Here is a 25,445-nt window from a genome sequence, read left to right as displayed (position 1 = left end):
CCAGCGTCCCATAAATTTTTGAGAGTAATTATTAGGGGCATAAATGTTGCAAATGACATAAGTCTCTTTTAGTATGGATATCTTTACAATGACACATCTCCCTCCTGGGTCAGCATAAATCTGATCAACTGTTGGTGTTAATCTTTTTCTAACTAGAACTGCTACTCCCCTAGCTTTAGAAGTAAATGAGGCCGAAGCCGCCACCATATATCCCATTTGGCCTAGCTTTAGATGTTCTGTTTGCGTTAGGTGGGTCTCCTGGAGGAGCACAATGTCTGCCTCCTGTTTTTTCAGATACAAAAGGATCTTTTTGCGTTTAATGGGGGAGTTAATCCCACCCACATTCCATGAGCATATTTTAACCTGTGCCATGAGTTACATACATTATGATGACAGGATACAACATTCCCCTAAGCCGTTCACCCACCCTCCTCCCCCAAACTTCCCCCCCCTTTCCCAACTCCCTCGACCTCCCGACCGGCTCAACAAGTAGCCCCGTAGAGCCTGCGGGGAGACCAGGAAAAACACAAAAACATAAAAACCAATCTAACAGTAAAGTAATCAGAGAACTAGCTTCTCTGAAGCAATGCATTGCTTGAACTATTAACTTCCGTTATGAAGTGGATGTTAATCACCCACTATGATTGTCCTCCATAGACCTCACAACCGGGTCGGCACCCCTACAATCATATTATATCTGGTACCAGGCTATAAAATGTGCTATTAACTTTGGTTCGTGGGTAGGATCATGGGTCTTTCAGCGGGATGGACTCCCGCTGCTATAATGCTTTCTCTTCAGGGATCTGCTTATCTCGCCAGTTCGTTATGGCATCAGTTGAGAGTCTACTTTCACAAGACTTGGTAGTGTCCCCCTTCAGGTCTAGCAAATAGGTAAATCGTTATGAACCATTCTCCCCACGATCCCCCCTCCCAAAAAACACAGTCATTAACCACCCCTCGCCCCCTTCTTTAACGCTCAGGCCTTGTTTGGCGGCGTCTCCGGTGTCAGTTGTAGGTAGGCCTGGGCATCTGCTGCTGTAGAGAACTCTTTAGTCGTGTCCCCTTCAAAAAGGCGTAGCCGCGCCGGGTACATTAGGGCAAATTTACGATTGTCTGCAATCAACTTGGCACAAATGGGTGAGAATTCCTTACGGGCTCTAGTCACCTCGGCGGAAAAGTCCTGGAAGAGGTGCAGTTTGTGTGATTCCCACATTATAGTTTTCTGCTTCCTGGAAGCATTCCATATAAGCTCCTTATGGAGATAGTTTAGGCACCTGAATATGGTGACTCTGGGGCGGGCATTTTGTTCCTTGCGATCAGGACCCACGCGGTGGGCCCGTTCTATCACCATATCGGCACAATCTTCCTCTATCTGTAGTATGCCAGGCAGCGTATTTCTTATGAAGTGGTTTAAAGCTGTTCCTTTAACTGTCTCAGGCAGCCCCACTAGTCTTAAGTTATTTCGTCGAGATCTGTTTTCCAGATCGTCGACTTTGTTTGTCAGAGAATATACTGTTTTTTGCAGCGTGGCATTTTCAGCTTGCAGCACGTTAACATCATGAAACACAGCCCCCATCCTAGATTCATTCTGTGAGACCCTTGTGGTGAGCTGCGATAGATGGTCCTTTAGTTCTGTGATAGAACTTTTAAAGGTATCAGCCTGCTGCTGGAACATGGGTTCTATAGTGTCCCTGATGGCTTGTACCATTGCTTGATATGTGCCTGTGTCTTGCGCATATGCCTGGGAGTGTGCCAGGGGGTCTGCAGGGCTTGCAGGAGAGCAGTGACTGACCTCTGTTGTTCCCCGCAGGGAAGGCTGCGTGTGCTGCTGCGGGCTTTCTGCCTTGTGAGATGCGGTCGCCATCTTGGATTTTAGTGTCAGCGGCGTCTTGGCTGTTACACCCCGGCGTTTGGACATATGGGAGGGATGCTTCTCCCTGCTGCGTGGGACGATGCCTGGGGGTCCGGTGGTGGGTTCCTGCCTGGTTAGACCGTGCTGCGGTGAGTCTGGGGTGCCGCCCGAGTCACGCGCCACGGAGCTCTCCTAAGCCCTGTCTGCTTCCATGGAACCCGGAACCGGAAGCCGTATATTCCTCCTTTACATGTTGTCTTTTAAGATAAGCCCCAACAGTGGAGTGATCCAGTGACTGCACATGTGGCAGACTGTGCTGTACAACATATTGTAAAGCCCCATACACACTAGAGGATATTGTGAATGATATCACTCAGAAAGGGGCTTCTGAGCGATATCTTTCATGATATCATCTAGTCTTTACACTCAATATCATTTATGATGCGCACTCCCGCACGTCGTTGATGAGGATTGAAGTCTGCTAAACACGACTATACAGTATAGTGAGTTTATGGTGACTTTACGGAACAATATCGTATGCCTATGTCGTTCAGTGTATGCAAGATATCGGGACCCGCTACTGCGGCAAATATTTAATTATATCGGCCGCAGATACTATCGTCTAGTGTGTATTGAGCTTAACTTGTATTGTCCTTAACGCTTTGAAACTTGTAAAGCTTAAATGTTGTTTTGTTAACTCAGCATACAGTATAGTCACCCATTGCTTGTACTAAGATGAGACCATTGTACAGCTAATAGCTTCTGTATCCGGCTGAATAATAAAGACATCTTAGGTCAGTGTTACTTTATATCAGAAACATCCCTGTACTTTGCTATCCATTCACCCTTGTACATAATACATTTAATAATATACAAAATATGCTGTTAAAAACCTCATGGACACTGGATCTATTAGTAGATGGTCATTACCTAGACTAAATCTAATTAAAAAAGCAATTTCCTCATCACTTTCAAGACAATTTAGAAGCAGACTACTTAGTTATGCAGAACAAGCTGTTCACTTTTTAATTCACATAGTATTTCAGCATTTGGATTTACACAAGCTTTCTGGAGAGAATTGGAAGTTGGATCGGGAGCCCTGAAACAAACAGAAGCAGGTTGACTACTGTACGTGTATGTAAAGGTTCCAATAATGAACCATTGAGATGACAAGATGCGACCGAGGAGGATGTCATTCTTAGAACAAGCGTTAGTCTATCAGCTAACATCCTATATTTGCATAAAGCATGGGGACATATTTCATGCTCTATCCCTGAAGGATGGAGCATTGGGAGACTTAATTATTTTTGGGTCACGCATAGTGCACACGGCATTATGTAAAATATGTAAAAAGGACTTAATCTAAGAAATGACAGGCCATCTTTAATATGCAACATATTCTGGTTCAAGTTAATGATCGTTAATTAAAAAAAAAATTTAATTGTAAAATTTAAATAAAAACTCCCTCAAATAAAATGTCTCTCAATTAAATACAGTACATTGTGATACAAATGATAATGCTAATCCTTAGGTGTCAATACAGAAGAGAGTAGCATAAGTATGTGGGATAAATACTTGCATTTAATTTCTTTTTAGCTATGCAGAGAAATAATTCACACAGACAAGAGAACTGATTATTCTGGTCACTCGCAAAGGCAAATTCACTCTCTAATGGACAAAAGCATGTGCACTGCAGGTGAGGCAGATGTAACGTGCAGAGAGAGTTAGATTTGGGTGGGGTTTGTACTTCAAACTGCTAACTATACTGCAGTGTAAAAATAAAGCAGCCAGTATTTACCTTGCACAGAAACAATATAACACCCATATCTAACTCCCTCCGCACATGTTACATCAGCCCCACCTGCAGAGCATATGGTTTTGTCCATTAGAGAGAGAATTTGCCTTTGCGAGTGAACCAGAATAACCCCCATAATGTGTCATTAGATCTTGAAGACACATATTACAGTCAAAATTATTAAGAAATCAATGTTGATATCATTGATGTTTTCTTTCAAACATTTTTACTCCTTTTTTTTTATCTGCAAGCAGATGATATGAATACAGAAGAAACATTGTGCACAGGAACAGTGACCGAGCACATTTGTCAGTTTTCATTACAGCACCATTTATAGACTTGTGTTCCCTGGCTGTAACTCATAGTTATTGCATTAAATTGTGGACATCAGATAATGGGCTGTGATCAGGTGAAGTTTCAAGTGATAGAAGAGCTTTGTACACTGTTCTACTGAATTGTATTACTACAGTATATAACCACAGAAGTTCTCCCAAAAAACACAACTATAAGAGCAGATAGCATGCTACTATAGATACAAGCTGGTGCAATAATAATCAAGTAACAAATTATAAGGTTAGCTGGCAAACTTTTCTGAGTAGCTCTTCAGTTAAATACTTAGGGGGGTATTCAATCCCAGGTCACGCCTGTCGATCCGTCCCGACAGCAGTGACCCTGGCCCATTTACATTTTGTTTGACGGCATATCTCCATGCAGGATTCAATGTCCCGCTTGGCGATGGGCAAAATGGGTCCGTGTCTGCTTAAACAGCTGTGGATTGTCGATATCCGGCCGTGATCGTGACAATTCACAGCTGTTATTGACAAAACGGGGCCGACCCCACGCCATTTTTTTAAAAAGTTTTAACTATTTCATTTAGTTTCACACATAGAAGAACGCACGGATCTGATGGTTCTATAGACACTTATGCAAACTTAAATGGCAAATTGTGGACTATTTGCCATTCGTATTTTGAGCTGAATTCGTGGCCAAATTTGCTAATTTGAATGATAGTAAATTTGCTGATGTGTCCTGTGCCTATGGTAAAGTCCTGCCGAGTTCTATCTGTTCTATCGGTTCATACATGTGTTTGCGGTCATGATTTCCATTCATAAAGTGTGAAATCGCCTGAATATGAACTTTCTTAAATTTGCTGATGCGGGTGAGATTGAATGGGTCTTATTAAATTTCTCTATGAGAGTTGGGTTAACTGGAACACTTCAATGTAGTTTTCCTCTGCTGTAAAAAACTTTAAAAAGTTACCACCTTCAATGACAATATACATTAATTGTGAGCATAGATCATAACATAAAAGAATATATGTAAACCTTTGAAAATCTTTTAACATTTCAAATTATATAGTATTGAAACACATATTTTTGTTATTGAGGCCCATGTACCACCTCTGCAATTTATATGAAGTAGCTAACTATATAGGGGTGTATTCAATACCAGCGGTGAGGGGGTTTTAATGGCGAGGATGGCTTCTCCACTTGCATGCTAATGTGAGGATTCGTGCGGTGCGTGGGGGGAGGGGTGTTCAGCAGGTGGCAGGTGGTGTTTACCTGTACACTAGGCTGTGAATATATGCTGTAATGCTTCTACAAGCCTCTTACTGTGCACTGTTCAGCTGGGTGCTGATGGAATGGTCTACATGGGATACAGGGGAAACCTCGGGTGGGTCCAACTGCCTGGGGCTCCACTTGCACTTGGGATTAGCTATATAGGGGATCTGCCTAGGCTGATTCAGGGTCCCGGCTTCATTGTGGTCTGCTGCGTGCCCTCAGCTCAGCCTGTCCATCATCATGGTTCCGGGGACACCATACTGCATCGTAGCATATTCTGACTATCCCAGTCCATTCTATCCAGTTCCATTCTGTCCAGGGTATGCCAGACTCCACCAAGGTACGTTCCAGTTTCCAGAAATTCTTCATGTCTTCTCCATTCTTGAACACTGGATTCAATTATCTTCATGTTATCTCCAATCTTTTAACCTTCAAAACTCTTCATGTCTTCTCCATTCTTTAACCATGTTTTAAATTATCTTCACTTCTTCTCCATTCTTCTGACCGGAAAAAATTATTCACGTCGTCTCGGTACATCAATTCTGGATCCAATTATCTTCACGTCATGACCATTTTTCTAACCGGGTACAATTATGTTTACGCCATCTCCATTCTTTATCCAGATTTGATCATCTTCCTAAAACCCTTGGCAAGAACTTGTTGCTTTCTTATTTAGTTAAACCATTGACTTTTCTAGAAAATGTTATTTGGGATCCGTCTGTTAGTTTTCCATTGATGAAAAAGTCCATATTAAACCTGCTTGTTTTAACCCCACAATTTCTAGTCTGAGTGTAGTTCTTGAGCATCACGCAAATCCTTTCAATCCTACACCTGTGACTGATTCCAATGATTGTTTCTCCAATATCAGAATCCTGACTGTCAGGAGCTTGACAGTCGGAATCCCAACTTACATGGGCTATTTTCCCTTTTGGGGGTCCATGACCCCCATAGAAAGAGAATAGAATAGGTGGCACACGCAGCAAGCCACTGAGCCCAAAAGGGGCTTGGATTTGCTCACCCCCCTGTTGGGCTCCTGACACTTGGGTTTCCGATGTCAGAGAAACGTCAGTCAGAATCCCAACTGTCGGAGTGTTATACAATACCCAGTTTCTGTACATGGAAATATCACTGGTTTTCACTATTAGAAATCTGCAAAGTGACATTCTTTTCTGCATATTGGAAGTAATTTTCATATTCCATTATTATTATTCTCTGGTTAAATATGACATTATAAAAAGTACTTGTCAGGAGGTCATCAAATCTTTACTTAGCTCGCATAGGGTAGGATGCAGCAATTTAAAAAAAAAATGTGTTCAATAGTCCAAAAAGTTTTTTAGAGGTTTGACTGCTTTTTCCATATGCACCAAACTCCTAAAACTTTCTGACCAAGGACCTTTCTGTACAAGCTTATGGGCTTCTCATCAAAAAGGGGGTGCAGGTGTTACCACACAGGGGATTGAGGGATGAAGAAGCTGTTTGATTGCAATGAGGGAAGAGAGAGGGAATGACAGGAGAACTAAAGCGCAAAATGGGGGGGCCCAGCCCAGAGTAGGGGTCAAAGCTAGGTGCCAGGATCGAAGCTAGGTGCAGGGAGATGTAGGTCACAGGAGGCAGATGGAGAAGGAATGTGGGGGAATTTTCTCTGTCCAAAGACTACAAACTGCCTATGGTAACTCTAGATGACACACCGTAACCTAGTACATTCACCGTTGCCTCTCAACCAAGGTGCCCCCTTGCCCGTCTTCTTGTCCCAACACCTACGGAATGCTTGCCAGTCCATGTCAGGTCATGACATCTAGGGTGAAGAAACACACTTGTACTGTCTTTGAATGGAAAATAAATACGCCCTTTAATCATTGTGGGGTACCACCCAAAATGTCCCTTTATAATTCACTGCTGAATAAATAATTGTCAAACTTTAAAGAACTGTGTAAGCATTTATATTGCAGGGACTTGCTGCAATTATCTAATCAAGTTGTTGTTGGTTGGTTGTCTGGGAAGGAGCAGAATTGATAAGTTCCCCAGTGATAGACGAGTTCTTTTCCTTTTTCCTGATAATTCTTTTTGTAGTTATTGCAATTTCCATCTGTAGAGAGCAAGAAGCAACGGAGGCAAACCAGCCAAAGGGAGATACATTCTTTTGTCTGAATTTTATCACTAAATCGTTCCTTCAAGTCTCTATTCATATTGCCACGCTGTGCTGATAATTATGTATTGATCTCTCCATAATGATAAATGCCCTAGCTATACTGCTGTTCAGCTTAGAGAAAACAAACGTAATAGAATTGCTTTGATTTTCTTGTAAATAAGCAAAGTAGGACACACACAGCTTAACGTGTTAGAGGAAGCTGGTGGCTCAGATTTTAAGGATAAATGGGGAAAATACTAATGTTAATAGCTGTTTGTTTTCTCTATTATTTTTCTGTATTTTGCCATTGTTAGAACTCATATCACACAGTGGAAAATGTAATACTACAGAGAACAGAAAAGAATAGTTTGTTTGGCACATGTAAGTTATATTTACTTAATATATCTGATCTTATGACTCTCTATATGAATGAAATGAACCTCATATACTGTACATGGACATGGTTCATCTGAAACTACTTCTAGACCTTCTGTTGAGCCGTTTCTCACTCTGTGACCTTAATTCAACTCTTCATAGCTGGAAATGCACACAATGCTATCTTACAGTAAGTTAAACTCAGAATGTTGACAATCAATATGCAAAACCATAATGTCAACATGTTCTGAATGCTGACATTACGGATGTAAACATGTTCAGACTTTCTACGGTATCAATATATTCAACATACCAACAATGTGAATGTCAACAGTCACAATGTCGGCATATGCATTTAGGGTTAGGTGCACTTATGGTAAAGGTTAGGCCATACTAGCCGACATCCTGGTAGCTCATTATACAGCCGGCGTAATGGCTAGGATGATGCAATTTAGTAAGAATCTCCTGGACTTCCCAATTTATTCACAAAGTGGGCAGCCAGGTCCGGGTGAAGGTATGTCCGAAGACTAACCTACTCTTTTTCGTGAGGCTCCAGGCAGATCCAGGAGAGTAGGCAAGTATGGGTTAGGCTGCAACTAGGGTTAGTGGTAGGCCAAAATGTATATATTGACACTGTACAGATTCCTACATTATGACAGTGTCAGCATGGATACTGAGATTTATGGGTCGATTCAGACCCACTTGTAGCGGGCCGAATTTGTTCCCTTCTCTGATGTTTGGGGTTTGTGCATGCGCGCTTATGTGGGGCGGCAGGCAGCGCATAGATCTGAATCAGGCCCGTAATCTGTTGACATTCTGAACATATTGAAACTCTGATTGTTGACAGACTCTGTTGATATTATGGTGTCAACGCTGCGAGCAGGGCCCTCCTACATTTTGACTGTCTGTAAATACCCTGTTTGTTGTATGACTGTCTCCTTTGTAAAGCGCAACGGAATATGCTGCGCTATATAAGATACTGTTAATAAAGAAATAAATAACGAATGTCAGCCTATGCGCATCTCTTCAGATTGTTTTGGGGGTTCTGTTACATTTGTCTTGCCATGTAAAGATATTGCTTTGGCTTTAACTTGCAGAAGTACCCAGACCCCATTGTTAGCTATGGGGCCAGCACTTCCATTCTACATAAAGAAAAAGAACAGAGAGCTGACCACTTCTTATCTGTTTCTGATTTTTTTTTTTTTTTTTATAATAGTATGGACATTTTTCTCCTGCTAAAATTAGAATAAAATGTCTGTATTGCTTTTATAAGTAGACCTTATAGTCCAACATACCCAGTGCTATTGACAGCTTAAGCACACATCTCCTTACTTAAACCATGACAACTTGACAGACGACAATTCCGAAGCGTGAATTGTGATGCTATTGCCAGTGCTTCTTTGCTGTCATGGCAACCCATCCTTTCACAGTTAATTGGATGGACCCCCGTGATTTCAGTATTCAGATAGATAATCAAACACTTTTGATAAATTAAATGAATACATAACGTTTTAGGTATCACAATTTGTATCTTTTTATTTATTTACAATTGATTATAATTGTATAATTAATCTTGTGAAAATGGCCAAGACTTTGCAATTTTCATTTATTACATTTTAGCTAGATGTATTGGCAAAACTGTTCTTTTAGCTTATATGAGTCACAATAAAAATGAGGGGGTTTCTCAGTAAATTTAGAACAATTTTGCAGGTAATTGGGCCATATAATGAGATCTGCACACCATGTACTATACGACTGCGATGCTGTAGGTACAAACTGATGTCCCGTAACAGAAATCTATAATTAAAGTTAAAGCATATTATTATCTAACAGAGCCATTCGTACACCAAGCTTTAACAAACTATTACTTTTAACAAACTGCTGGCGCTGACAAAATCCTTCGTTTACAAAGCTGCCCTCCTAAATAAATCTTTTTGACATTTTAATACTTCTGAAGATGCACACGCTCATTTTTCAGAGATGCGGCAATAATCATTAATACGTTATTCATTCTTTGCATACTGCAAACACAAAGCCATATGCCTTTCTCTTATCAACATCCCATGCTTTATTGGTAAACAAATGCAGTTAAAGTGTTGCTTTAGGGGTTTTTTTTGGTCTTTTTTTTTTATTTATTAATATTTTATATTTGTGCAAGATAAATATTTCCCAGAATGTGCAAGATGCTGTAATTTTGTACAGGAAAGAGAAGGGCATTACGGTAATAGGTCTTTTTGTTAACATTTATAGAAAGTAATTATTTATTTGCATTACACAGACGATAATAAATCAAAAGGGAGTGTTGTGTCTGAGAGTATTGTTTGGCTGTTATTTAATGCAGTTGTATTGTGGAGAACCCTACATACACCAGTCCCTTTACAGTTGGATAAACAACTATTTATTTATTGTTTGCTGAAGATATGTAATTCTGTACTGCTCATGCACCCCAAGAGATCTTATGCATGAATCCATAAGTCTACTTGGCATACACACAGGGGGATTTAAGACTATTTGTAATACCCCTTTTACACCGCCGAAAAATCCGGGTCAGTGGCGGGTCAGACCCGGATCATCAGCGGTGTAAATGGGACATGCCGTGTCCCTTTACACGGGACTTCTACCCAGGTCCTGACCTGGGTAGAACACGGCCAGGAAATGGGTAGAGGGTGGTGTAAATGGGTATGCCGGGTCATCCGACCCGGCTCCCATTTACATCAATGGGGGACGTGCAACCTGCGGACGACGTGTAAAAGGGGTATAAATAATCTGACTAGATTGATTAGAAAATGACCCACATTGCTCCATGTGCGGCCCTGCACATCGATATCGCTGGGAGATTAAGATCCTGCATGCAGGATAAATCTAGTCAGATGCCCAGTCAGGGCCAGTGTTCTCAATGGAAAACATTGGCCATGACAGATCGCTTAACACACCTCACTGACACATAGCTGTGCAACCCTGTGTGCTGAGTCATCTTGCTGAGCAATCTGAGCTATCTAGCATCGCTCAGATCACTCAGCACAGTCGCCCCATGTGTAGGCCCCATTAGATGGCAGTTATGGCTTAATGACATCATTATGCTTTTCTGTATCCATAAATATGGGGGAACCCCTAGCCCACGTTGGTTCCACAACAGCACAAGCCTTTCTTGAACACAACATTACTGTACAATTATGGTTGCCAATCTCAGGATCGGGATCGTCAGGATCCTGGGATTTTGGGCATTTTTGGAGGCTCCAATCCCAGTATTACGGGATCGAAATGTGCATGTGCATTTGATCTCCTTCTCCAATATAGCGCTGAGCAGACCATGGAGGAGACGGGGAACTCAGAGTCTGGGCAGACGTTGCAGCGTGGGAACACTGTGTGGCTGCACAGCGTGATGTTAGAGGTCACACTGCACAGACACACATTGTTTCCAAAGCCACCTCTTCTGCCTGGACAACAAGTAACCCACCTCCTCCCTGGCCCGCCGAGTCTCCCAGAGTAACCTCGCCTCCTCCACCGCCAGCCACCATACCTTTTCTCCCACCTCTTATGTGCCAGAGAAGTAATGGATTCAACATTGGGCACATCAGGAGGCCAATCCCAGGAATCCTGGGATTGACAGTTTTTTAGCCCCGAATCTTGAAAAAATGGCCCGGGATTTGCCTCCTGGTAAAGTTGAAAAAACTTGCTTGTTCTTATGTTTGGCTACTTAGCATTTACTAAAAAAGAGTCTGTAGCATTTTACGATATTTCTTACATTTTATCGGTATGAAATATACAAAAAAATTTAATCCAAAAACAGTACACAGTATTTATAGATGCATGCAATAGCAAATTTGCCCTTTTTTAGTTCAAATGTACTTCTACAATCCATAGCTGCCTACCCTCCTGCATTCTGCAGGAGACTCCCTGAAATAGCAGCAATCTCCCTCTCTCCCTCATTAGTCTAGCAATCTCCCTCATTTCACCTAACCCACATTATACTGTTATATTTTTTGGGAAAAAAGGAATGAGAGATAGATACATTTAAATTGAATCATCAGCACCATTTCCCAGCACTTTAACAAGTATAGTAGCTCTTTGGGGCTCATCTACATTTGGGCATAAGTAATTTTACCAGATTCCTCTGAGATGTAGCAGTACACATCCACACTTCTAGGTGCCACATTCACAATCTCTTTTCACAATCTCTCCATATATGGAATAGACATGCCTCTTGGTGGAGCATGACACACACCCTCAATGGGGTGCTGTGCAAAATTCTACTACCAACTATAATCTCCCTGAAACTAGGTTTCAAAAGTAGGCAAGTATGGTACAAACACTTCATAATGATGGTCAGACATAAATAGGAGGCATTCTTATAGCATCTACCTTTCTTTCTGTAGTTCCACAATAGAAGAGGAGGCCATCTAAGGCATGCCCCAGACGTCCACATGTGGATGATGAAGCAGCTGGTGAGTTGAGCCTAAAAATAGAAAAATACCAATTAACCTTATTGTTCAAACATAAATACTGCTGCATGTATTTATGTGCATTGGAAGAAGTAGTAAAAAAATTACAATATTGCCTATATAATGTCCAAAAAATTAAACAACAACACCAACAATGGCAAGTATTGGAGAAATTTAATAATAGTACACTATGGGCCTTATTCTGGTTGGTTCTTTGGGATGCGCATTCTTTGGGAAATGACCAAACGCCACGCACGGCGGACATTCTAAGAACACACGCCCACAGCTCGTCCGCATCCGTTCGGACGGACTCGCTAAGAAGAGGGAGTGTCTTCAGACTGCATCCAAACGTGTGTGTGCGGTGGGAACTCAAATAATCTGCACGGTCTTACTGCGTCCGAATGGATGGGAATCTGAACGTATGCACCGAGTTGGTGTATGTGGGTCAGATACCAACAATACAGTTGTGTTTGCAGTATATATTCTAGTATTTTGTAATGGCCCATTTAGCCAGCAATGCTTCCAATTGAACCTGTGAAAGGAGTTTAATTAATCACTAATGACTAGAGGAGTGGATTGGATTGTGGTCAGCTGTGAGTGTTTAAGGTGCGGCCGTACTAATTGGGCGATCCAAATGCCTGAACCATTGCCTTCCGAGAACTGAAACTTGCTTATGGACACCGAAGATTTCTACCGTGTTGGTTCGCTTGCACTGGGTGTCCGGTCCGAATGCACACCTACCACTGTTCGTGCACTCCCACGTGTACGCCCAGATTTATGCCCAGTTTTGCCCACTTTGAAACCGCGCCCTTGTGTACGCCCATATGACACCCATATTACGCCCAAATTTCACGAGGGAGTTCGGTGCACATTTGTAGACGTATTGGGGAGAACGAGTGTGAAGACACTGCATTGCATATGCGCATTGCGTTGCTTACGCATGCGCAGGTAGCTACAAATCGACGTCTGAAAGAATTCGGAACGGACAGCACCAACCAGAATAAGGCCCTATGTGCATGAGTGATATATATTAAAGTAATAGCTGAGGGCTCTTGAATTTCTCGGGTTTGGTTGTGCAGTTGGCATTACTTGAACTTTATCCTTCTTTGTTTTCAGCATAGCCGCTCACCATGCCCATAGTGTGGTCAAAATCACCTGCCTTCCCTTGGTCTATTTACTTTGCGGTTTTTGCTAAAGTTTGGTGTGCGATTTCGAACATCGTACTTTATTACATCTGCAATGTGTATACTTTGTAATGGGAAAATACCTGGATGCGATTTGTCTTTTGCAATTTTTTGACCTGCAAACCGCACCATATTACATGTGCGAGTGAAAAACATGCAATTCGGACCATATTTCTTAGCTTTACTTAAAACCGCACATAGTTGCATCATACTACATTTGGCCTCTGTTTGCATCCCTCCTGCTGTACACATTTGCTCTCTTGACTGCTAGATAACAATATACTGCTGAGACACCTCTGTGCTGCTTGGCTGCTGCTGAGCAGGGGTTAAAGTGAGGGGGAACTGGGTGGAACTGAGTTCCACCACCTCTAATGGTAGGGGGAACTGAGTTCCACCTCCACCACAGCCCTGAACAATAATTTCTTCTGGCACGGCGTACATAATGTAAAGTTAAGATGAACAACTGTGGACATTATGTGTATAAGGGGAATTACTGTGTGACTTAATATGAATCAAGGGCACTACATGCAGTGTAATGTGTATACGATTGTGCTACCATGTATGGTGGGACCATTATCCCTTTATGGGTGGGAGGGCACAATTACCTAGCACTGTTCTCAGCTCTGCCTAATGGGGGGGGGGGTCGGTGTTAGGGGAGCAGAGTTCCACCACCTCTCCAGGACCACTTTAAGCCCTGCTGCTGAGGAACTCCCAGTTTACAAACACTACGGGATCTTCTCTCCTGGATGACTGCCAGTGACTAGGGTTGCCACCTCTCCAGGATTTCCTGGATTCTCCCTGAATTGGTGGCAACCCTCCTTGACGTTTTTTCAGTCTCCTGGATTCAGGGATTCTCCCGGAATCTGGGTGACTTTAAAAGCCTCCACAACCTCCCAACTGAGTGTGCACACTGTCAGGGGCATAGGGAGGGTGGTTCTAGCGGAGCGTGAGATCCGGGTGACAGAAAAGCCACAGGGCATGCACAGTGTGTCTCCAGCACTTGCGAGTTGCTGCCCACCCCACAGCTCCCTCTAACTCCAGAAATATTTAAACTGGGCCACGGGAGAGGAGAGGACGGAGGAGCACTGTGTAGCTAACAGCTTAGGATGCTGCAGCAGTGCTTCCTCCCAAACTGAGCCTCAGAGGAGAGATAAGCCTGCTGCTACTGTGTATCAATTTGTGTGTGCGTGTTGATGGTCAGTGTTTGGGGCAGATATGCATGTTTGAGAAGTGAGGGGGTGGGGGAGGTTGCTGTGAAGTTGTTTTCACTGGTGTCAGTGTGAGGGGAGGATGTATGAGGTATCTCTGTGTAGGAGTTGTCAGCAGGGGAAATGTGTTATTAAATGTAACAATAGGGACTTCAATACATGTCTGTATTAGGTGGCCATGCCCACTTTTCTGAAGAGGTCATGCCCGTTTTACAAAGCCACGCCCACTTTTTTAGGAGCGTATGCACACATGAAGGTGTGTGTGTGTGTGTGGGGGGGGGGATCTCCAGGAATCGAAGATGCCTGAGGTGGCAACCCTACCAGTGACCCATGCTAACCATTATTCGTGGTACTCATTCCTCTTTAAACACCACTGTCTTTACTTTACTGCTCAATTTCTTTGTCCCATACACTCTCAAATCTTCTCCTTCCATTGGTTCACTTTTTAGCCTCTTTCAGTTTCTGCTAGTCCTTTTTTGTGTGTGTGTTAGAAGGAGTTGGAAGCAGATATATCAGCGTCCCGGGCCCCAATATTTCTGTTGCTGGTCATGACTAAAAATAACGTGACTTGACTTGACATTTAACCCTTTTAAGTCTAACGTTTAGTCAGGTTCAAGAGCCCTAGCGCTAGTAACAGATCCAGTGGTGAGCCACTTTAAAATAAGAACATTAACATTGTTCAACAGTCAATGTAGACCATTTTTGAATAATAAAAAAAAAGACAATTAATTTAAACATTTAAACCAGACTGAACTGAAAAAAAAAAAAAAATTGGACTGCAAAAGGATAATAGTTCTCACTAAGTTGACTTAATCATTACAATCAATAAGATAAAAAAATATTTTTTTAAATCTCAAGACAGGAACATCTGTGTTTAAATATTAGGCTTGTGCCTCCACATAGTGAAGATTAATGCAGTGTACAGTATCAGTTTTTTTTTTTTTTTTTTTATCCCTTTCCAGTATTTTATGTTATACATGCATGGTTGGTAAGCCAGGAACCTGGAAGTAAAGTGATCTTCTGATGTCATTTCTTTTTAGAATCGTTACTATAGAAAACATTAGAATGTTCTGTGATGTGCCCACTGATACTGTGCACAACAATGAGAAAGCATTCCAAGGGAATTCTAATGTTTGGTGCTTTAAATTCAAATTTAATAAATATTCCCCTTTGTTCTTTATTTTTTTTTTTTTTTTGTGTGCGTATTCTAAAAAAAAGTTTTTTCAAAGTGATCCAAAATCACTCTGTATAGACAGATTTTGTGGTGTATTCCAAGACGCGCTATATTATAAAATGTTATCAGTATTCATCAATGTAAAACATCCTCTTTATATAGAATTGTCGCTTTGCAGTTTAAGATAAGTGTATCAACTTAAATGTTCAGGCCAGAAAAATATAACGGCAACAATAAAACATATTGCGGAATGCACAATGGCTGCAGTCTCTGATAATTACTAGCCATGCATAATTAATTACTTCTTGAATGCAGTTCTTGGCAGTTAGCACCCAAAGTGCTTACTAGGAAACACATGGCATTATGTATTATATACAGATGTTTAAAGGCATAGACCAGGCTAAATAAATGCATTTCCAGTCCAAGTCAGAATTTCATTACAAAGCAAACCTAAAATAGTCTTATATGTATGGTATGTTTGTTTTTGTTTGCATGTTTGTTAATAACAAATTGCATCTTGCCTATAGATTAGCACAAAGGTTTGAAAATGCTGTCCAAAGGGATAGTGGCGTAACTATCATTTCTGCGCCCACCTGCCGAAAATTTCAGCCACACCCCCCCAGTAAAGTTAACAATCCCCCCTGCCGCCCATGCTCCCCTGTGCTTTACTCCATATGCTCAGCGCTTCTGTAGCAGGGACCCGCAGATCTTGTCTGCGGTGCGGTCCCGGCTCCCCTCCTGGCTTTTGCTGATATGAAAATGGACCTTCATAAAATGTCCGCCCCTATACAGCAGACAGTAATCGTAGACAAGTAAATCTGCAGGTCCCGGCTGCAGCACAGATGCGGTAGCAGCGCTACAATATCCCCACTGACCCTCGGTGCTGGCACATACACAGCGCTTCCCCACTACCACGAGGCCTGCGTGGCTATTGTTGCGCCACTGCTCAAGGCAGCTTAACAGTCCAGTTTTTAAGAACATCCAAGGCTCAGCACAGATTGTTAAAGCAAAGTCACTGAGGTACATATTACGTCAACAGTGGGCAAGCATGGATAAACCTATAACATGGACCTCATTTTGGAACCGCTGGGTTAGTTAGCTATGTTTAAAAAGAATTGAAAAAAGGGAATCATACACATACAGTCAGATGAGAGCAAGGTACGAGCTCATTGAGCAGATAAATCGAGGGTTTGCCAAACATTAATCACTGTAGTTAGACCAGAATGGCTTACCATGGTTCAGCTTGTACTCCACTTTCAGTAATGGCCATCCTGGATAGAGTATTGGCAACCCTGAAATATGAATCATATGCATGAAAAAGAACAGACCTTTGTTTGCGCTAGGAATGGAAGTTGCACTCTATAATTCTTCCCTGTTAGTGGAGGAAGAAAGGAAAGAATATATATATATATATATATATATATATATATATATATATATATATATATATAGAGAGAGAGAGAGAGAGAGAGATGTAGAGCATGGTAGACGATAGCCAACAGCTTCATATAAAATTACAGAAAGAATATTTGTAAAATTTATTAAAACATAAATTTGAAAAAAGCAAGTCAGACATAGATTCCATAGATGAGTTTTTTCAGGATGGCAAAAGACCATCATACACATTGACTGCCCTCATTGTTCAAAAAGGCTCAATCATGGATGGCTAAAAAGGCTGGACACACACCTAGTTAGCCCATATCGTGCAGCCTTGTAACCAGGGCCGTTTCTAGACTATTTGGTTCCCACTGCGAACAGTTTAAAAAGAGACCCGCTATTATTTGTGGGCATCAGAAAGAAAGGTGTGGTCTTGTGGCCTTGAAGGGGTGTGGCCTTGCAGAAAGAGACTGATTTACACCCCAGTTTTGTCCTGCATAAACAGACATTGTCCACTAAAGAAAAAAAGTAGTTCTAATTCTTTGTTTACCCCCAGCAAAGTGCAACAAAGCTAATCCCATCATCAATATCAGCATTCAGTGGTCTGCCTGCACAGCACACCCAACACACCCCTGCCCTGTTTGAAAACCCCACACATCCAGTACCTTGCCTTGTTGCACACCCAGTGTTCTTCCTGCACACATCTAGTGCACTGCCTGCATACCCGCCCCACATCTGGTACCCTGCCTGCACACCCCTTTGACCCAGTGTCCTGTCCTGCTAGAAGCAAACCCCACACACCCAGTGCCCTGCCTGCACACTCGTTACACCCAGTGTCCTGTCCTGCTAGAAGAAAACCTCACACACCCAGTGCCCTGCCTGCACACCCCTTACACTCAGTGTCCTGTCCTGCTAGACGCGAACCCTATACACCCGGTGTCCTGCCTGCACACCCCACACAAGTCATATCTGTGCCACATGCAGCTTAATATATATCTTCTATGCTGAGTGGCAACTGCTTACCTGGCTGGGCCTGAGGGTGACTGGGGAGTAGCCAGAAGCAAGAGCAGCCCATCAGGAGGAGAGGCAGGAGCTGCCTACTGTGGAGCACAAAAGGGCCAGGGTAATGGAGTGGATGACTGCAGTGCAGAGACTTCCTTGTAGAACTGCCAGGTTGTGCTGCCAACTGTAGAGCCTACTGAAAATGGCCCCAGAGATGAACATTTTAGAGTCTTCAAGGTAGCACACTGCATATGCCAGCTGCTGGGCCGGTGGAGTAAAGAGTCGGCCCGCGGAGTGAGGCACCGCTTACACAGCATTAGGGAAGCAGCCAGATACTGGCAGTTCCTGAAGTGCTGACTACCCATCTGCCGAGGGGTAGAGATGTATGAAGCAGTGAAAAGGGAGGAGAAGTGAGCCAGAGGAAAAGTGGCCCATCAGCACTGAAGTAACATCTATAATTTGCATAATCTAAAATTATACAGAGCAGCTGATTGGTTTCCATGGGCCACTTCTCCTCTGGCTCATTCAATATTTATGGCCTATCCTCTGGAAACCCCCAATTTTAGGGGATACCTGCTACTTTTAAATATGCCCTGAGTATATACTGAGGCACAATAGAAGATATCTGCTGCAGTCCGTATATCTCTGACAGCAGCTGTGGCCCTCATAGGTTCCTGTGTAGGCTGGGAAGCTGTCAGGATTACCAGCACCAGAATAACAAGCACTCTGGAGTTCACAAGGATTCCTTTGGAAATCTTCCTCACAATAGCCGGTGCACATGCGTACTCATGCAAAAAAGTGGTGTGGGGTCCAAATATAGAAGTAAAGTGACTGCTAATGTTATTTGTTTACTTCTAATACATTGCAGGAAGGTCCCTGTCCATGGTTGTGATTTTCCATAATTTTTCAGGTAGTACATAATTTCGCAATGCCGCGAATAGCAGCAATAAGAAATTGCAACCCAATAATTGATCGCGGAATGATTTTCCCCGTGTCCACAGCTGCGTATGCATTTGCAGCAGTGCACATGGGGCATGGAAGGGAGGGGAGCTTGCATTCAGTGGGGTGGCGGCTCCCTACTTGCTGGGCTATGAAGACTTGCAGACCAGCGAGAAGTCTGAATCAGGATTAGGATCTAACGTCATTAAATGCCAAATGCAGATGACATCCAGGAAGTTTAATGATTGTGTTTGTGGTGTATGCTTTACCCAGATCTGCATATTACTCACAAAACTGTCCAATAAAGATAAGACTGTAGACCGTCTGCAGTAAGATGTGCTGCCGGGGTGGGCTGAGCACAAGTCTTGTAGTAGGCATTCCTGCTGCGTTAATAGCTTGGCTGACTCAGGAAGTTCATCCTAAATACTGAATCTTGGGTCTCCCTGTGCTGCTCCAGTGAACATACTATAGCTATATCTATTGGGTTTTTAGCCACCTGCGGGGACCATGGAAAAGCATTCTCCTGAATGTATAAATTAAATATTTCTCACCATTTCAAGCAACGGTAGCACAGATACTTATCTCTTCTTTTGTAAAAAGAGAATAAATGATGGAATAAGTTAGAACAGATACAGTCACATTACATAGGAAGCCTTATATGGATTGTCATATGAAATGATCCGTTCTTTGTCTTCTTTTATCTTCAGTGACATTTCTGCTGCGTGTGATGTGTATCTCTACAAAAACCCAGCTTGCTGCCAGTTTTTCAAGTGACATTAAACAGACAGACCACAGATGACAATTATTTACATGTCATGAGACCTACCTGATACATTTTTGCATTTAACATCTAGATAGGAAATTTGCAAGTGTAGCCTTTGAAAAGCAGCAAATATGGAACTATATTCTCTATGATGAGCAATGCATGAGTAACATGTGATAGGAATACACAACACTGGAAGACCATTGTAAACCATAAAGAAATGTGTAGGCAGAGAGCAGAGATCATGGGTGACATTTATTAGAGATCGATGTTGGGTTTTTGGAGATTTTTATCGCAAAAACGGCCGTTTTTTTTTTTTTTCCCAAATCCACTATTTACTGGGTGGCGATTTGCTGCATAAATCGCACTTTTTGCGGCTAATTCGCACTTTCTGAAGTGGCGATTTACAACATCGCATCCAGATGTTTTCCCATTGAAAAAGATACAAATCGCTAATTTAATGTCTGCCGCATTTGGAAATCGGCAGCAAAATGCGATTTTGTCCCCCCCAAAAAGTAGACCAAGTACAGGGTGGCGATTTGCTTAAAATCTCTCACAGGTGACCCACATAGCACTTACTAACTCCCCTACATATACCCCCACATGATTATGGACACCTGTGAGGCTGTTTGAGATGGACATTTTGCAGAGTGGACTGGAGGTGCTAGTGTGTGAGCTGGGGCGTTTGGAGGAGCTACGCAGGAGGGATGATGCTGCCCACCAGATCCAGGTACCCCGACCACTCCGTGCTTCTCGTCGGTACCGTGCTAGGGTGTACCTGGACTCCCGCTCTGATCAACAGGTGGTGGACATGTTTAGGTTGAACCGACAGAACCTGTTGAACTTATATGAGCAGGTGAGAGATGATTTGGACCCTTGTGGGGGGGCCAGCTATGCAGTGTCTGGGCTGCAGAAATTAATGTGTGCCCTCCACTTGTTTGCCACAGGCTCCACTCAGTCTGTGAGCTCATGGGCCTTGGGGGTGTCACAAGCCACTTTCTCTAAACATTTTTCTCAAGTGTTAAATGCATTAAAGAAGCTGTGGCGCACATACAGTATATCACATTCCCACGTTGTGAGTCCGAGTGGCAGGACCTGAAGGTGGCATTCTATCGGCTCTCAGCATTTCCAAATGTGCTGGGAGCCATAGACTGCACCCACATTGGGATTCGGGCCCCGCATGTGAGGGAGCATGTCTATGTGAATCGCAGGGGCAGACATTCCCTCAATGTGCAGGTGGTCTGCGATGCCAACCTCAGAATTCTCAGTGTGGTTGCAGGCTATCCCGGGAACTGCCATGATGCCTATATCCTGCGGCACTCAGCTCTCTGGGACCGTTTCCACAACCACACCATGCCAGAGGGCTGGCTACTTGGTAAGTCACTTACCACTGTTTACATGCTGTTTGCTTACCTATGTCTTTACCTTTAACATCCATGTGTGTAACCTTCTATTCAAAAGTCATTTCTGTTGTAATTGTTTATACCAGCCCAAACAATATAGGCTGCTACTATTATGTGCAAATTACCCACATGATATGTGACCACACAAATCCCTTTACATGTTAGGTGACTCAGGATATGGGTGTCAGGATATGGCTCATGACACCTCTGCGGAACCCACAAAGCCCTGCACAGCACCGCTACAATGCTGCACATATTGCTACCCGCAATGTAGTGGAACGCACCTTTGGGGTGCTGAAAAGCCGATTTCGGTGTTTGGACAGGTCAGCAGGTACACTGCTATACGACCCTGCCAAAGTGGTTTTGGTTGTCCAGGCTTGCTGCATGCTGCATAACATAGCTTTGGGTCAACCAAATTATGTAGATGTGGCCCCTGCAGCAGTCGTGCAGGAAGCTCAAACTACTGATGTTGTAGTGCGAAGTACACGGAGGGGGGATGTGGTTCGTACACAGATGATCCTGCAGCATTTCACAGGTAATTTTTGTGTGTACAATGAATAGTAATGGGGAACCTGTAACACACATACATTGGTAACATTACATTTTTCCCTGTCCATGTTAATTGCCCAGAAGCAGACCAACAATAATGGCCAACACCTGAAAGCTACCCCACCACAGCATACTTTATGCCTGGCAACATGATAACACCTATAACAATGTCAAGTAAGTACTGTAGTTTTCTGTGTGTACAAATGTTGGCAAATACAAATTAACATAGGCTTAATGGATGGAGGTGACATGGATCATTGATCTCAGGTGGTTGAAATGTAGCAAAACAAGTGGCGCCTACATACAGTATGCAATTCCCAATGCTTAACCCCTTCAAATGTGACTATTACCTTAAAATTCCATGACAAATAAGCACACACAACCCAAAGTCCTGTGGCTGCTAAAATGTCACTAGTTGACAATACATAATAGAACAGTGTGGGTAATCATTTGTAAAGAATGACAACAAGTTTGCTGGATGCAAATAATTTTTACTTGCTGAAAAATTTAGCCATAGGCCATACCATATAAAAAAATTTCAGGAACATTCACTGCATGAGTGAAGGAAAAAAAGAAAGAACATGATACACATGTAAATGCAAACAACATTATTCATTTTTGAATACAGCCCGGGTATTAGCACCCTTACCACTAGTGGCACCACCACCCCTAGTACGGACACTACGCCGTGGGGGAGTAGTGGGGGACCCACTCATGGGTGTGGAGGACACACTACTACTGTGGGTAGATGTGGTTTGGTGCTGACCTAACAAAGTAGTTGCACTGAGGCTGAGTTGCGTTTGTAGGGACATCAACGCAGTTGTTTGGCCATTAATAGCTTGGGTCTGTTCAACCATATTGGCATTTAGTGCTCTAAAATTAGTAGTTTGGCCCTGAATGGCTTGGCCAATTTCTGCTAAGCGTGTGTCTAATGTGGAGACAAGACGAATTTGTGTCCCTACATTAGCACGCACACTTTGAGAAATTCGTCTCATTTGCAGATACCGCACATACCCCTTAACGGTTTCTAGTTGGGTGGTCTGCACCTCCATAAAAGCTAGTTGTTTCCCCTTGAAAATATGGATGGATTGCGCCAACTCCTCCGCACTAGTGCGGGTGTTGGTGGCTGCAATGATTGGGGGCTGCTGCCTATGTGACTGCGTATAGGGGGCCTCATTGACTGGGTGTGCTTGGTTTTGTGCAGGTTCCAACGATGGCACCGTCTCAAGGATGATTTCACTCATGTCGTCCATATTTTGCATGGGATCCGTAGGTTCAGGCATCGGTTGTGAAGGGCCTACAAATGAGAAAAGAGTGGTAAGTATGCTATGCAGATTGGTGTATGGTGGGTCATGTTACCTTAGTTGGAATGGTTAGGTGTTGCTCATGCATTATGCATTGGCACAGGCTACTGTGGTGGGGACAGCCATGTGTGAAATGTGCAATGTGTTTGTGTAACACTATGATATCTCACCTGCAGACTGGACAGTGTGAACAATCGGATGTGGCTGATGTTGCTCAACAGCAGGCTGGGACTCCAGAGATGGAGCTGTTTGAAAGAAGAAGACATTTTCCATTATGATCATTTGCACCTAACTGTCACTTTCTCAAATATGCTGATAAAAACTTTACCTAAATCAAACTTTTTTACTCTGATATGATTACATAAGGAATGTGAAGACTTTGAACTGAAGTGGTTATTTGAGTATTATGACAGTGAACGATATTTTGAATCCACTTGCAAATAACAGGAAAGACCAGCAGATTACACATGTAAAAGTGACTGTAAAGTGCTTTTCCAACTACCCAGAGGATTGATATGGATTAACAATCAAATACACTGCAGGCCTACAGTGATTAGGACAGCACACATTAATTGGATCTGTGGAACTACATAACCCAGCAAAATGCAGAGTCCATTATTTAGCAATGCAAGCTAGCAAAATGTGATTTTGCTGGGATATGTAGTTCCACACACAGCAATCTTTTGGACACATAAAGCATACCACCATAATAGCATGCGCACATGACATAGCAAAATGTGTAGTTGACATGTGTGGACACTTACCAGTTGGCGGTGGAGTGGGGGGCCTGTCTGTGTCGGCAATGTGGATGCCGGGAAGCACCTCCGGTGGGATGATTCGGCGTAGCAGCCTCTCATAGGCCTTAAAGCGGACTTCCTGCCTAGGGCCACCTCCTGTGCGACAGGCCTCTTTCTTCTCCAGGGCAAGCTTGGCTTTGAGGAGGCGCTTGATGTCATTGTATCGTTTTTTGATGTTGCGCACACTCCTCTTGTGTGTGCTAACTGCATTTACCGCGGAGGTGATATTGTCCCACATCCCCTTCTTCCTTGCCACACTTGTGCGGTGATAGTGAGGACCAAGTAGGTGGTCATACAGGGGCAAGAGTGCACGCACCAGGGCCATATTCTCCTCATAAGAGAACCTGACTTTCCTCCCACTAGCTGTACGAGCTGCATCATCCTCCTCCACATTTTCAGCCTCACCCTCTTCCTCCTCCTCCTCCTCCTGTCCTGCTTCTTCCCCCAGCACCTCCAAGTCTGCTTCATCTGCCTCCTGCACAGGCCAGTCCACCTCAGAGAAATCCCCCTCTTGCAGCTCCTCCTCTGTGTGCCTGGCACTCTGTTCCTCCTGTGAGGACACCTGGCTTGTGCCTGCTTCCTCCTCATCCTCCATAGCCACCTGCTCAGCTTCCACCATGTGGCCTCTCCCTGGCGCAGCTCTTGCTGGGAGCATGCTGGCTCTCCCTGTCCTGCCTCTGGCAGTGCTGCCTCTCACTCCCCTACCTCTCCCAGTGGTTGGGGTATTTGGGCCCAAGCTGGCTGTCCCTCTGCCTCCTCTGCACCTAACCAATCCTCCTCTCCTCTCCATCTCAAATGCCTTACTCCCTTTCAAAGGGTAAAATGGCGTCTGCACCCCTTTATATAGGGGGTGTGATGCGTATTGCAAGGGACTTAGGTGGGCCAATAGGTTAGCATGTTGTATGGGCTGATCAGGTGTATTGGTGTAAATCGCATTCCGGTTGGCCGCAAATACGCACATGACCTAACCCGGAAATCGCACTTTTATGACGTATTACATTCGCACCTTATCGCCGTCTATCACCATCTATCACACTTTTCAGGCGGCTTTGCGCCAGCCATTCAATAAGCGATTTCTGGGAAAAAAATGTGAATTTAAAAAATGGCGATATAGGGCGATTTGAGTTAAAATCGCATTTTCTGAAAAACGGTCAACACAATAAATCTCGCCCCATTTGTCTATACGTTGGAATCTCAAGCATTGAGTTTTGGACCAGTCCACCAGATTTTGCAGTTAGAAATGGTTTAGTTGGGCCAAGTGTTGATTCTGAACTTGCCAAATATAACTGTATGAAGGTGTTACATGAAGGGTATGGATCATTGGATAGACAACACAAGCATTTAGGTTTTCTGTTTGTTCAAACACAAGCATTACGTTGACATGGGGAAGGTCGACAGTCAAATGGTTGACATGGGGTTTTTCTCTTTTCGGCCCAAATGTTGACACAGTTGACATGGACACTAAAGAAAGTTCACCATGTCCCCTCACATGGCTCGCTTCGCTCGCCATGCTTCGGGCACATTATTTTATACTCCCACCACACCCTAGTGGATGGTAGGGCATTAAATCGGCACATGTCAGCTCAAAAAA

The 25,445-nt window shown here is 43.3% G+C and overlaps 1 protein-coding gene and 1 long non-coding RNA gene across 3 annotated transcripts; one reads left to right on the top strand and one right to left on the bottom strand.

The window, feature by feature from the left end:
- The first annotated feature begins 21,548 nt into the window (after positions 1-21,548).
- LOC146058748 (uncharacterized) lies at positions 21,549-23,344 on the top strand. 2 transcript variants are annotated; one of them, XR_014469937.1, is made up of 4 exons: positions 21,549-21,739; positions 21,835-21,927; positions 22,958-23,074; positions 23,234-23,344. It is a non-coding gene; the product is annotated as an uncharacterized LOC146058748 (long non-coding RNA). The 2 variants fall into 2 exon arrangements; XR_014469936.1 differs by having other exon boundaries at positions 22,958-23,340.
- LOC146058747 (uncharacterized) lies at positions 22,826-24,633 on the bottom strand. Its single transcript, XM_083170981.1, has 2 exons — positions 23,822-24,633; positions 22,826-23,302 (listed from the first exon to the last, which is right to left on the bottom strand). Exons 1-2 carry the CDS (start codon positions 24,507-24,509, stop codon positions 23,214-23,216), a joined length of 777 nt encoding a protein of 258 aa, XP_083027107.1. The 5' UTR covers positions 24,510-24,633; the 3' UTR covers positions 22,826-23,213.
- Positions 24,634-25,445: the final 812 nt, after the last annotated feature.

This window comes from Crinia signifera, chromosome 2 (genome assembly GCF_055691185.1).
Source record: "Crinia signifera chromosome 2, ASM5569118v1, whole genome shotgun sequence".
NCBI lineage: Eukaryota > Metazoa > Chordata > Amphibia > Anura > Myobatrachidae > Crinia > Crinia signifera.
The sequence above is the reverse complement of the archived record's forward strand: the minus strand, read 5'-3'. Positions and strand labels throughout refer to the sequence as shown.